The sequence below is a fragment of the Micropterus salmoides genome, unplaced genomic scaffold, assembly GCF_014851395.1.
Source record: "Micropterus salmoides isolate LMB-PRFRI ecotype aquatic unplaced genomic scaffold, ASM1485139v1 Ms_hic_scaffold_1, whole genome shotgun sequence".
Taxonomy (NCBI): domain Eukaryota; kingdom Metazoa; phylum Chordata; class Actinopteri; order Centrarchiformes; family Centrarchidae; genus Micropterus; species Micropterus salmoides.
In genome coordinates this window covers 51,177,204-51,192,491 of record NW_024040040.1, presented here as the reverse complement: position 1 = coordinate 51,192,491, position 15,288 = coordinate 51,177,204, and the positions used below count along the sequence as shown (strand labels likewise).

Here is a 15,288-nt window from a genome sequence, read left to right as displayed (position 1 = left end):
TGTATTTCCTTCTCTCAATTTAGTAATTAAAACTCTCAAATGAGTGGATAATTGGTGCTTGTGGGCTACTAAATCAAACCCTCCCTTTACTTAATTTAGTCCCTCAAATTAACAGCTTAATTCATTTGTCTGTATTGTCGCCACAGACTCACTGCAGGCCTCTTAAATTTGATAGATGTATCTCATTAACATCACATATGTTCTGTGGACATTAAGTTAATAATTTTAGGAAATCTGCACCATCATCATTATATTTTTTTATGGCGGATAATACAGCAAAATCTTTAACCTCGTGAATTATGTTTAAGGGAAGTTAGAAATAAAAGTTGTGTTAAAAAACCGAAATCAGAAGTGAATGTGTGTGTGACTGTATAAAAGTGCAAGATCAACATAAACCTGGACTAAACCCAAGTCAGTAGAAGCTGGTATTTTGCAGGAAGATCTCTCTTCTCTTTCTAACTGTCTTTTTTATAATTTCTTTCACTTTTCATGAACAATGGAGTCAAATATTATGGATGTCTTCCAGGAGAAACTGTAAAAATGTGCATTGTTATTCCCATATTTTAACATTATCACGTCCCCTCCTCTCTTTTCACTCCACCTTCAACTGTGGCCGTTCCTAACAATTATAAACATTTTGGATTTCCAACATGGTCGGATGACACGTCTTACTAACTAGACTCAAAAAACTCTTTTGTCTTAGGTCAGGGGCTCACGTATAACATAAAAACTTCCACCCATATAAAATTATAATTAAAGACAAACAATTCCATAACTAAATAAGAGAAGGTGTGCAAAGCTGTAGTGACAGTCTATTTGGTCTTGTTTTAAATAGATATTGCAGGGGGAATAAAACAGTTTTTGTGAGTTCTCGTTTTTCCCCAGAGGTGCTTTGAAGCAGCGGCCTGATGGAAGTGGCCATAAGGACTCTGCCTTTCTTTTTACCGCGTGACTGTGAAGGTCTAAATGTTGGGTTTGAGCAGTGCCGGCGATTATTGTTTTATGGTTGAATATTGTTGATTTTCTCTCTGATAAAGTTGTACAAGGATGCCATATTAAGTTTTTTTTTTTTCTTCGTTATTATCAAAAAAGGCAACACCGGCCATCATCGTACCCTAACTTAGTGTTTTCGTTGCATAAACCACATGTGAACGTTGTCTTTGGTGTTTCCATGAAGCTGTTGAAAATATCTGGATGAAACGTGTCTGCATCTTTGTTTGGCCAGTTATCTAAAAAGAGATGAGGCAGACGCTGACCTGCTGAATGCAGACAGAATGTAAAGTACATCACCAGCAGATAACCGTTTTAATGGTGAATTTGTCCTTTAAGTGAAGCCATTTCTCCCACTGAGGTATTTGGTGGCAGGCCATCCGACCATTTTAAGGGCACCTTCATCAAGGCGCTTCAATTTACCGGGCGGCTGCAGTGGAGGTGACAGCGCTTCATTACACCACGAGCTAACCTCAGAGTCGAGCCTCGGGGTCAACTATTGATCCAATCGGTTCATTCTGAACGTTTATCTTCCCTGGCGGCGCCGCACGCTTCCCACGTCCCTCCTTCCGCGCCCCAGCTCTCTGATTGATCGCCACCTGATCGCTAACCAAACCAAACGCAGTGATTTTCCATCAGTCAGTCCATTGCTGAAGTGGACAGGTCAAGATCTTTTCCTTTCTGAGACAAAATGCTGGGCTGCTGCGTGCAGAGTGGGCGTCATCAGAGGGAAAAGAGGCTGCAGTGTCTGTGTATTGTTTTCTCAGTCAAAAGAAAATGGTTTGACGGTTTGACAGTCATTTATGTGCGGAGTGAGTTTACAGAGCCTTTGGGCCTTTCAAACCTGTAATTTGGAAAATGCATGGGTGTCACTGAAGAAACCACTTGTTTTTCTATAAAACACTGAGTAAAGTTGTCTTATTAATCGAGCGTATTGTGTCTTTTTGTCATTTCTTCACATTGACTTGGTTTGTTTGGGGGTTTTAGTTAGATATTCGATATATTCAACTGTCCTCGGTTGTCTGTGATACTTTACTTTAAGTGTTTTGGGGTTTTGTCTTAAAGTACAGAGTTTACTGTAGATTTAAATATATATTGAACTCACACAAGGCCGTTTTAAAAAGGAAAGACAGAATTTTGAAAGTGATGTTAATAATCGCCAAAACCAAGTAGGAGAGCAGCAATATAGGTTGCATCACAATCAGTTATTAAAAGTACCATTCTGGTATATCTAGACATGTTAAATACCCACTATTTTTACTCTCAAGTTTTTGACTTGGTTACAGCCGAGAGATAATCCATAAAGTGAATGGTTAATACTCCAGTTGTGGTCATGTTTTTGCCCTAAAAACCACAAATTACTGTTACTATGAGGATTATCACTTTATCTGAGCAGGTGTGTAATCATTAAAGTTATTCTTGGATAGGACCCCCCCCCCGTCTCCCTCCAACCACACAGGACAGACTGCAGTGTGATGAGATTAAATTCAAGGAGAGCGGATTCAGCAGTTAGAGCAAACAAACATGACATTTACAGTGAAATGTCCAAAATATTTGAAACACCTCCTGCTTTTCTGAGGGAAAACCAGTGATAAGCCATTAAACTTAAATCCTAAATTATTACAATGAAGATACCAGATAAGACAGCATTTAGTAAAACTCCCAATACAATATAAAAATAAAGCATAAATGTATTTAAAAGTATTTACTTAAAAACTAAAAGTACAGAATCAGCAAAATGTTCTTGTTAAGTCCTTAAATATTATTATATAACATTTAGATATATTTGATTATTTTACTGGTACACTGTGTAGCCTCTTTACATTGAATCCCTGTTTGTTTTAGCATTGCTTTCAATATCTTATTGATTACTTTTATGGCTCCAGATTATATTTTACACTTTTTAATCATGAACTATTGTGTAGTTTCAGGTCTTAAGGCAGGGGCCTTTTGGCTCACCCTGAGTCCAGGCTGAAAACTAAAGGGGACAGAGCTTTTTTTGTCAGGGCTCTGGAACAACCTGCCCGGGGAAAAAAGGCTGTCTGAGTCAGTGTCTTCTTTTAAGTCTCCTCTAAAGAGCACTTTATCAGAAAACCTATCCGGATTATATCTGAGCTGCCTGCTTATTTTATTATCTTTCTTTCTCCCTCATGTATTTTATCATTCACTGTGGTATTTCACTTCACCTTTCTGTGAAGTGCTCTGTAAACAAAGGTTGTAATAATTGCACATTTTTATATTGTAGCTGGTCATTTTTACTAGTTGTTACACTACTGGGTAGGTTCATGATAAAGCATCATATTTTGTGATTATGTATTTATCTATATAATGTAATTAGTGGAGTAAAAAGTACAATATTTTGTTATATAGTGGAGTGTAAATAAAACAAATGTCAGAAATCAAAAGCACTTGAGTAAAATACATAATGACTTTGATTGACATGAGAAACATGAACTTGCATCACTGCCCAGATTTATTTTTTGATCCACCCATACTTCTGCTTATTAAGTGTATTAATGATATATGATGCTGCAGCCTGAAGTTTGTTTTTTCTTTCTTTCTTCGGCCCAATCATTCGGACTGACAGCACAATGAGACAAAGTTCTGTAGTTAGAGAGCCGAGTTTCTCCTTACTTTGCAAATGTGTCTGAGTTTAACAAATGCCTGTCTGCTTAGCTGACTTAAAATCATACATTTTCAAGTATATGTACCTCAACTGCAGAGACAGGCTTGTATAAGTGTTTATTTTTAATTCCATAGCCTTAATCCCACCAGTACAACAGAGTCATGTCAGACTCACCACCCTGCTGACTTTCTGTTTTGAACTCACATGCTGATTAATTCCACCCTGTTCTACTTTGCACTTCTTTTCCTGCACAGATGTTTCACATTAAAAGCCTTCCAGCAGCTGAAATTACATAATCACTCTCCTTTTCTGGTGGGCTTTTAATTTGAAACACGAACGGGAAGTATTGATTGTACTGTAGCATGACACCAAATAAAGCTAAGGTCTGTTTCAGATGTTTTTGAGGCCTTTCCTCGAATTCGTAGAAACCTGAATCTTTTCTTAAATATCTGTACCAACTCAAATTCATGTATCATCTATTAACCTGCAACATTTTCTACTGTATTACCTCTTTCCTTTTCATAATTCAAATGGGTTTGCTTTCTATTTTCAGTATTTATTAGGTTTTCTTTTTTATTGCCTCTTGATTTGTGAAATTTAAAACTACAAATAGGTGAATGAGAGGCTTACACTTTGTAATCCATACAGATATCGATGAACATGCTAAGATACTTGTGAAGCCCTGGGAGAAACTTTATAATGTGTGAATATTGTGTGTGTGTGTGTGTGTTTGACTCACGCCATGACGATGACGCTAAAGTCGAGCCAGTTCCAGGGGTCCCTCAGGAAGGTGAAGGGTCCCACACAGAAACCCCTCGCCAAGATCTTTATGAGAGACTCGAATGTATAGATACCTGTGAAGGTATACCTGAGAGAGTGGGGGGAATGAAAAGAGAAAGGGAGGGCATTAAGAGAAATAGAAGTAAAAAGAATAAGGTCAACAATGGAGAGGGAAGAGGAACGAAGAATTCGGGGGAGATAAATGGAAATAAAGGAGGAAGGAGACAGAAACAAAGGGAAGAGAGGGAAAAAGAAGAGAGAGACAGAGAGGGGAGGGAACAAAGACAAATGTTAGGAGAGAAATGTTAAGGACGAACAGAAACGCCAGGAGGAGGAGGCGGAAAGGAGGATGAGAAAGAGGGGAGAAAGGAGAAGAGAGAGAGAGAAAAGCAGGATTATTATTCATAGAATCAGCAGAGCCTCGACTTGCAGCCAAACATCCTTCACTTATTTATTTTGTCCCCAGAAACAAGTTTGACCCAACAGGGTGTCAACTCAAGCGTACAAAGACAGACAGACAGGAGGGAGGCAGTCACGTCAGCAGCAGCCGCTGGAAACCAGTGCTGAAATACTTTCAAGGGTCACAAAAATACACATTTTCACCAGTCCCCCTTGTGGTATCAAGGTATTAATATAGTTTAAGTGGCAAAGTTTTTAAACAACATTTTAAGACAATCCTAATTTTCATGGGGAACAATTTTCTGCAACAACACATCCTCATACCTAAATAACAAAATAAGTCAATTATCAAGAGTCATATACGACCATTTCCAAAACTACTTATATGCCTTTAAAGAAAATTACAACGACATATATGAACGTTCATGTACTACCAGCGTTTACAAATTACATAAGTGACATTTAACACGTGGTGAATATTGTGGAGCAAAACCACTTGGTTAGGTTTAGGAAAAGATTATGTAAGTCACCTACAAAATGTTATTTACCTTAAAACCTGTCACCTTTGACTTTCACCCTGGGTCTCCTGAGTTAAAATGGCATTAGTCTAAAAATAAGCTTTACACTTTGATCACCACAGTTTGTGCAGAATGATCAGCCAAATTTCTCCCTCTGAACTGGTCTCCCTCCACCCTGCCTCATAAGTTCCTTTCTTTGTCCTGGATGCCTTTGCACCATCAGACCACAGTGTACTGGCATCTCCTGGCAGCACTACATTCAACAGCAGTTAGACAGTGTGTGGGAATCCCCTCCCAAAGTTGACTGAGCTTTGACTGAGGGATACAACTGGCCAAAGACAGACAGACAGGTGTACTTACTCCAGGTATTTGGCCCAGTACGCCGGCTCGGACATGGCCATGAAGCAGCAGTTGGTCAGGATGGTGCACATGATGAACAAACTGAACAACGTGAGCAGGTTAAGGAAAAAGGAGGCTTCACATTATATTCACACCTGCAGTAACACCACATACAGCACACGATAGAAAGAAAAACAGAATGTGTCATTATATTATTATGCAGGAATCCCAAGAGTCACACAGGTGGTGTGTGTGGTAGTCGCACAACCTCTGCAGCGCAAAGGGATTCAATTCCAGTTACAATGCGTGCAAGAAACTCACAATGACAAAAGCAGCCCTCTCACAACATTTTAATGGAACAAATCCACAATCTGTCCCTTAGTTCTAACCAACCATGCATCAAAATGAAATTAGAGATTAAAAAATGTCCCTCCAGGAAGTTTTCTCTGGCGGCAGGACTTGGGGGGTGACTCTAGATATGTTCAGGAGCCCATTGTCTCATAATCCATCTTGAATTTGGGATCAGGTGGAGAAATAATTTACTGGGTAACACCTGTCACAAAGTACTAAATATTATATAAGTAACAGTCAAGAAAACACGTCATAAAAGTCCGAAGTTTGACCTGCTATTACCTCAAATTTGTGAAACACTTTTTATAGTTTGTTGCAAAGCAGGTGACTGGGGTTTAGCACAGAGGACAAAAATTGCTAGAAAGAGAATTCGACAGTCGATTGAGTGTACTTTTCTGTGATTTACGGCTCTTAGTCACTGTGGAGAAGAGCACCAAGTCAAATGTAAAATGGAAATGTCGTCAGTGTAATGTTGGCGATCGAGCAACTGAAGCTTTTATGACTTGCTCCCTCATTGTGAGTCTCTCTGCAGAGTGTCAGCTAAGCGCCTGAAATGTAAATGTAAAAACGTCTCTTTTTGCCACAGTGTGTGTGTGTGTGTGTGTGTGTGTGTGTGTGTGTGTGTGTGTGTGTGTGCGTGTGTACCGACTACATGCCGAAGTGATTTTACATGAGCTTTTTTTTTTTTTTAAATACCTTTCACTGATTTCCCATTAGGGCTAAATAAAGACGAAGTGAACTGAAAGGCTGCGCCAAGTTAGCATGTGTTCCCCTCCGATGCCTGCCACATTCAATACAGCAAATTAATATGCCATTAACAGCACCAAATTGGAGAAAAGGCCCACTCTTGTCTAATCATCAAATAGAGGGAGCAGAAACTTTCCGAACTGTCAGAAGGCAGCAATGCATGTTAAATATCACCTTCACCTGCCACGTTCAGCACGATACACGCGATGAGGTGGGAGAGACTTTGTGAGACCTTGCTCTGCTGTCAATCACAGCTATAAATGAATCATAATTATTGTAATTTGGCAGTAGGAACATACTCCCCGTGTGAAAGCGACGAAAAACTCCAGCTGAAAGTTGTTTGAGCTGCAGGCTAATTGTTGATTGAGTGCCGGCTGTAATGATGTTGCTGGAGCGCGGTGGCAGGCGGCGAGATAATATGGTTACCGATTGACAAACAACGCAAATGTCCCCCCGCCGCCGCCGCCGCAGAGCCAGGAGCTAATTATGCCTTAATGATAGCCCTGCTGTTGTGGACCTCCCAGGCCACCATACCAGTAATGTCATTACACCTCCCACATCTTCCACGGGACCTACCTTCCTCTCGCTCACCTTTTTACTCCCTCTTTCTTTCAAACATGTGCGTCTTCCTTGTCTCCATCATTCAGGAGTCAGGACTGGGACAGTGAATCACTTTAAATGTTTTCATCCCAAATCAAATCCTTTCAAAGCTCATTTCTCACAGGGCAGTGGAGCTGCTCCGCTGTCTGCTTTTATTTTAAAAGAAGAGCAGGGAGGAAACATGTCTGGATCAATAGCACAAACCTAGAGAGGAAGGACGCAGGGATCAGGATTTTCATTTTTGATTAAGTTGCCGATTATTTAGAACAGATCATTATTATTTAATATAAAGATTTAAAGACATACATTACATGGTGTGTTGTCTGTACCATTACAAAAACATAATGCCAAAACAGCACTAATGCATCGCTAACATGCTGACAATGCAACGCTAACACAGAGCTAAGTTAATGATACATCTTTACTGTTCAATCACAGCACCGACAGAATGCTAACAAAATGTTGACACAAGGCAACCATCCAGAAAACAGAGCTGTCAACCTAAGTCATAAAAATTAGGTTACTGCACTGGAATTGCTAAAAGTTTTGGCCTGGTCTAAACCTATAGCACACAAATCAGACAGCTAACATATTCAAATACTGGGTCATTTTAATCGTCCGCATTAAGAAACCAGACTTGCATTTCAGTTGGAGTTTGCCTAAACATATTTATGACTCGACTTAGACTTCCTCTAAACTAGGACCAGGACTTCTGGACTTGAGGCTTAATTTGACATTTTTACAAGATGCCTTTTGAGATGCATCATCATCATAGTCATTACATTAATCGACTTGACTCTGACTTCTCTTGGTTGACTCGGATTTGCCCTGAGAGACTTACAAATAGCTCTGGCTAAAAAAAAAACAACAACACATCACTCCGGTAACACAATGGTTACACTATTTTACACAATGTTTAAAAACCTCACGCAAACCCAACACAGCAACTCGGTGCCACCTCAGCAACAAAGAAACAACAACAACATGAAGTCAGCGAGTTACAGGCAACATCAATTGAACCCAGCGACACCAGAGAAGCTCCAGAACAACTCGGAGACAAATCACACACACGATGCGACACAGCTGGAGGCTGTAGTGCAGCTTCGAGGTGTCGATGATGGATTAGCATGGTCCCTGAGCAATGCCTCATGGGACACAAAGTCCACTGTGTGACCTCCAGAAGAAAGGGTAGTCAAACGTTGTTTTCTGTCAAAAAAAACTACAGGTAGTGTCGATACTGATCACCTGAGAGAGACAACACTCAAACTTTGATAACAGGACTGACTGTGTGTGTGTGTGTGTGTGTGTGTGTGTGTGTGTGTGTGTGTCATTGTCAGCTTGTCATTGTGGCGCCAGCGTGGTCGGGGCATAAATCCAGAACACACTTGATCTCACACACACACTTATATAAAAACACTCATACACAAACACACACACTAAAATTCCACTTCAACACCACAACTTGTACTCTTACAACAACCCCCCCCCCCCTTCAACACACACTTGTTCTAATTTTTGTTTTGTCTCATTATAACACACACTCAAACAAACACACACCTAGCACATCAGCAGCGCCACACCTCCGTTGCCGACCTCTTCGCCCACTTATCCCCCTGACAACAGCAGCGTGTCCGCCGGCTCGACATCTCTCAACACCAGCAGCCGCTTCCCAAATAAAAATAGATGAGTGTGAGGTGAGGGGAGGGAAGGAGGGAGGGGTGTCGAGGGGAAGGCTGTTGAGTTTTGGGTGTGAAGTAATTTCTGTCATGTTGGCTTGGCGTCTGGAGCCCAGAGCGGACGGAGCTGGAGTATGGCATGGGACGGGTGACTGGCCAAAATCCCATAGCTGGAGCCTTTACATTCAGGACTCATTGAGGGTTTCCCACATCATCATTCACTCAATCAGCCTGAGGCGTTTACACGTGATCACCTGGAATACCATGTTCCCTTGATGGTGAAAAGGAAAATTTAACATATACTCAGCGCAGATTTCAAGATTTCATTTCTTTTAGCGCTCTACTGTCAGTTAGAATTATGTTTGCTGAGAAATTGCTTCAACTAATTTGCTGTCAAACGTTTTAACTATTAGCACAGTAGGTGAGGAGGAAATCTACTTTCTGAGTCTGCGTTGAGTTGAAGTAAATCAATTTCATTGAGAGTAGAACCTGAACGTCGACTCCCAACCAAAGATTTATTCAATTCCCAAACTCAATAAAAACAATACTTAGAAAATGTGAAACAATTTCCAACAACTTCTTTACCGCTCATTATTATGAACCAATGCCATGGCACTTTGTAATACTTAAATAATTAAGCTTAAACATAAAGTCTTCATACGGAGCGTGTAACTAGTGTACATAGCCGTCCAACAAGTATGAAATGCTTTTATTTATTTTTAAACACAACCACGCATTATTGGACATTGACTCACTTTGACGTCTTTGGAGACAGAGTTTCGTTTGCGTCTTCAGAAGTTAGTTTTTAGACCAAACTTCCTTTAGAGATGAGGATTAAACAGAGGGATGTCTTCGCAGCGTACCAACACGAGTGTAAAAAACACAATGAACTAAACCTGGCTGAGATTTTTTTTAGACAACTTTGAGTGGCTGTAGGTCAAAGGTCAGGGGTCGGAGCTGGACAATTACTTTAACTGCACAGTTTGTATATTCACCTGTTGCGTGTGTGCGTGTGTGCGTGTGTGCGTGTGTGCGTGTGCCCTGGCAGGCACCACCTTGATGGCAAATATTTACTGGTCATGTTTATAGCTAGCAAGACAGCTTAAGATGGTTTAGAAATATGAACGACAGGATGAGCTGATTCATAAGCACACACACACACACACACACACACACACACACACACACACACACACACACACACACACACACACACACACACACACACACACACACACACACACACACACACACAGTCATTTGAGTAACAAATACTGGAATATGAACATTATTTGGCCTGTAATCACTGCAATAAATGTATTTTGATACATGTAAAAAAAAATATATATTTTAATATTCAAACATTCAAAGTTTGCATTTATATTTATCTCCCCTTATACTTAACATAACCACATCAGAATTATTATTATATAATTATTAATGGAGGAAGAAAATATATCAGTTACATTATTTTTCCTCACAACCTTAAACAACCCCTTCATTTTTGGCTGCTTATCTTCTGTTTTAATGAAAGATTCAGGTGGACAACTACCTTAATGTGAAAACATCTTATTTGTCAGTATATTTTTTTAAGATTGTTTTCCATTAACGCATAAATTCAGTGAGTGTCATTACTCATCATGTTGTATACAACTGAAGGTAATCAGGTTTCATTTAATACACGTTAGATATGTTTAATGGGTCATTTCACATTAATAAACCATTAATAACCCAGAAAAACTGCACAAAAAGCACAAAAAAGCCTCCATTACTGGTGATTACATTTTTTTTTAATCCCATGACTAACCCTTACTGTTTCAAGACTTTCAATTATTGATAAAACTGTAAACACTGCCAAGCCACAGCCAGTGTACACAAAACTTCAGTCTCTCTCTCTGTGTCACTTACACATTAACACAAGTGTACAAAGACACAAACAGCACTCTGTTGACACCCTTTTCTTTCCGCTTTAAGGATATCTCATAAAGCTACAACATTACCATACAATTACTACTAATGTAATTTAAAAATAATGTGTTCACAGCCGTAATAAAACATTAAAACAAGATACTCCAGTGATTCAATGTTGTACTAGGGAGTAGAGCGAGAGACAATCAAAATAGACTGATTTAAAAAATCATTATCATCATTAGTGTTTTTTCTTGATTCCTTTTGTCAACAAAATGCAACACAACTTTGACAAATGCTTGTAATACTGTTCAAGAGTCCAAGGACACATATCCAAATTACTTGTTTCACTTAACCACCATTCCAAAATCCAAAGACTTTCCGTTTTCTGTCGTATGACTGACAAAAGCATCAAATTCTAACATTTAAAAAGCTGACAGTAAAAAATATTAATTGATTTTCAAACTAGTTTCCGATTCCTTTTAGTCAAAAGACTAATCGATTAGTTGATTAACTGTTGCAGCTCTAAAAAGTGCCGAGATGCACCTTTTCGTAGACCCCATCTGCCTCGGAAACACCCACATCTTTTTAATTTCAAACCTCCAGCACGCAAGCCCAAGACAATATGCCTCTCATGATATCAGGGTCTCTTCTCTCATCTGAACATCTGGTGGCTGGACAGTAAGAGAGCAACCTTCAGAGAGCCAGTGGAAACTGCACTTTTGTGACTATGAAACATTTATTCATGTGTACAATCAACACTTAATGGTTTCTGAGGATGTTGTTTGTGTTTTGGTGTCTTAGTAACTGCAAATCTCCTTCAAAATTCCACCATTCACTGTCACTTCAGGCCTGTGCCGATGTTACACAATGCAAAACAACATGATGGGTGATGGGATTAACCACTGCAAAGGCTTCAGCAGCCTGCGGTGTTGAACCACCCAGCCTGACTCTATTTGTTTACATTATCACCCTAACTGCCATCAGGCTGGCCTGGGTGCTTACACACAGCATCCTTCAGCACACACTGAGCCCCTCCAGGCTGCCTCTGACCTCCCTGCAGCCATTATCCCACAGTCAGTAGTAGATCATAACACAGCTAGGACATCATGCGTCATACATACAGTAGCAGTAGTAGTGTTTGTGGAAGGATATGAGTGGACCAGGATTTTGATGGCGATTCTGCGGATGGGGTGGAAAGGGCTGAAGATGTAGAGAGCTGATGTGGCACTGAAACGGAAGATGGCCTTCCCTTTGTTCAGGACTATGAAGGTCTGCAACAAAGACAGAGAGAGAAAAAAACATTTATTACACATATATTTTATATACATAGACAAACCCGACAGCAGATTTTTGTGTTGCACCTTATAGAGCCACCGCCATGTCGCGGTGGCAAAGTGAAACTAAACAGATTTACGCTGACAGAGAAAGCAGAGATGTTTTGGTTGTTCAGTTTCAAAGCACTAGGGTTAAACTTCTCAGGTCTCAGGCTTTAGTGGAAAACAACGTACCGCTTGTGGCCAACCTCTGCAGTGTGGTTGTGAAAGTGCCGTGTGGAGTAGCTCATTAAATCCAGCAGCAACATGCTAGCTTGTGATTTAAATCATTACACCCCATGATAACTTGCATTGTAATCAGAAGAAATGCAACATTTCATAAAAATCTGAAACACATGACACTGTAACCTGTACTGTAAATACTGCTCACCATCGGCATCTTGTTGGCAGATCGCTTGGTCTTTAGTTCGGGCCCATTCATGTTCAGTCCTATCTCAGCAAGCCGCTTAGAATGTGATCGAAACATGAGGATTAAATAATAATAGAGATTTAGAAAGTGGAATGAATTTCATGGAGCAGAGGCTTGTGGCTTTTCGTTTTCCGCAGTTTCAGTTTTTTGTTGCAGCAGCTGATTACAGCACAGCAGAATGAAAGAGGTCTAGCTATCTCTTACAACTGGACTAAATTTCGTTGAACAGTTTGTTGTGCATTAGCCACACTAGTCACGGCTGTAGTTGCGGCTTTACGCACAGCGGTTTGAGGAAGTTTGCCATAACGGAACGTGAAACAGAGTTGCAGTCTTTAATGAAATCAGAGATTTCGTTCCCACCTCTCTGCACTGTCCGGCGAGTGTCCAACTTTTTAAGGGACCAGCTGGCTGAACACACTAATAACCAGGACGTCAGAGAGAAATCGTGAACTGACTCTGGCAAAGGCTGTGGAAACAGCATTCCAGATCAAGTCTACAGCAGGACTAGAAACTCAGCCAGCTAGATTCAGGGGCTATGAGGTTACTTCTGAACATTTCCACTATCTGGCAGCTCTTCCTGCCCTGGATGCCAATTTCGACAGCTATGGAAACCCAGAATTGGCACAGTAGCCATAACAGCCTTCTCTATTTGCTAAGGGACCGAGGCTTTCTTATCATAGACCTTCCAAGTGTCCAACCTTATGGGTACGGACTTGTTCTGTGCTTGGGGTTCTCCATCTAGACTGCCTCACTGCCTTTAACCACCAGCCCCTCCTCAACCCAGAGCTGCGACCAGTCAAAGCCAACTTTAAAGCTTTTTTCGCTCCACCCACATGCCTGTTAGCCTCGGCACTGGACATGGACTTCTGGCTGTTCAGTCGCTGTTTGCCAACCCAGGGAGAAGCTCACCTCGCCACCAGTGCTTGCACATTTTGGCCTGGGGAGCCCCACAGTTCTGACCTGTGATGCCTCCAATTGTAGTCAGGGTCTATGATCCCTCACTATTGCTGAACAGAAGAATTCTGTAGGGGAGCAGGAGGTGAAGCCTAGCGTCTAGGTATGTGAGCGGCTGTACATGTACCTGTACGGGCAGCACTTTCACGTCAGACGGTTTAACGCTTGTAGATTTACAGTTATGACCTTTACTTTATTGACATTTAATGGCCATATTTTCAACATATGACCAGTTTCACAGGATCTTTTGGACCAATTTCCTGTCAAAGTTAATTAAAAATGTCTTTTAAAATCTTTTATATACATTACAGTGTAATACATGGATCTACAAGTTGCAATGAAGTAATGGCGTCTTACTCTACTTTCGCCTAAAACTAGGATTTATCTGTATGATATTAGGACACTTGGGCAGCACTTCCTACTAAGGCACGCTTTACAAAGCATTTCTAAATGGTAACGAATGGCTACTAATGAATTAATTAGTTAGAATTAATTTAGGGTTGCTAGGTTGTAAAAAAGATCTATTAAAAGGTGTTTATGCTTTTTATCTAATAATGCAGTAATTCATTAATGATGCATGAAAGGTTTCTGTCATCAGGTCTGCAAACAATAGTAAGTAATTAATAAAAGCTTTTATTTATTTACTTATGTTTACAATAATCCATTCGATCTGAAGTTGGAAATGTTAATAAGTTGTTAGTATAATTTGTTTATGGGGGAATTTTTCACAACATCACAACCCTGGAGTTGTTATTAATGGCTTGTAACTGATCTATAAAGCCAGTATTAGTTATTAGAAAGTGGTACAATCGTGTGTTATTAATAATTTGATGTCTCTCATCCCCATCCCAGTGTGCCAAGGGCACCTGGCTAAGCCGATTTCTTCAAACTTGCAGAGTATGTTTGCAGGATATCAGACAGAATTGTAACCTCCATCTTCAGTCTGACATCACTGCCTCCAATCTGATTTCTATCTAATGTCATTTAAGTTGACACTGACACCAGCATATTTTTTTACAAGTGGAGAAGTAATAACAAACTATGATGGTAACTATGTTGGGCGATATTAATAAATTATCCCTGGTCAGTGTTGTTAATACTCCTCCAAAAATGTGACAATAGCGTTAGTCCCACACATGGCGCTGATTGGCTAGTAGTTGGTTAGGCCGCTTTCATTGGATAAACACGTTTTCAACCGAGAAACTCTTGTTTCATGTCATGATACCAGACCAAAATCAGAAAACTTAATGGAGGGGGCGGAGTCAAAGGTCTGGACCATGGCAAAAAGTATGTCTCTTAGTTGGGTCGGATTGAGCTCGCATCACGTACCCACCACAAACATACTGCTCCAGAATTAGTTTGTGACCGTACCGAGACCACTTCCTCTAAAGGGTCTTGGTACGGTTATTTTGGTCCGCACTCGAGTACGATTACTGAGTTCAGATCGGCCCAAATGAGTCTTAACAAGGGGGAAAACTGACCAGAGTCGGATTCAAAAGGACTGAACAACGCAGGTTTGAAATGCCCTAAAACAGGAAAGAGATTGCAGGAGAAGGAAGACAAAAAAGAGAAGGAGTGACAAGAACCATGGTCACATATACCAGGCGTAAACATGGACTGAGAGTTTTAAAGGGATCTAGACAGAACAAACATG

At 40.4% G+C, this 15,288-nt stretch overlaps 2 protein-coding genes across 3 annotated transcripts in view; both read right to left on the bottom strand.

The window, feature by feature from the left end:
- LOC119893815 (NACHT, LRR and PYD domains-containing protein 12-like) overlaps positions 1 to 15,288 on the bottom strand; it is a 636,326-nt gene that overhangs the window by 226,575 nt on the left and 394,463 nt on the right. The window lies entirely within an intron of this gene.
- The window catches only part of LOC119896424 (sodium channel protein type 4 subunit alpha-like), a 212,026-nt gene that overhangs the window by 143,278 nt on the left and 53,460 nt on the right, over positions 1 to 15,288 (bottom strand). The window contains 3 exon segments of the mRNA XM_038709856.1: positions 4,356 to 4,484; positions 5,674 to 5,763; positions 12,090 to 12,208. Coding sequence (XP_038565784.1) covers positions 4,356 to 4,484; positions 5,674 to 5,763; positions 12,090 to 12,208 — 338 coding nt within the window.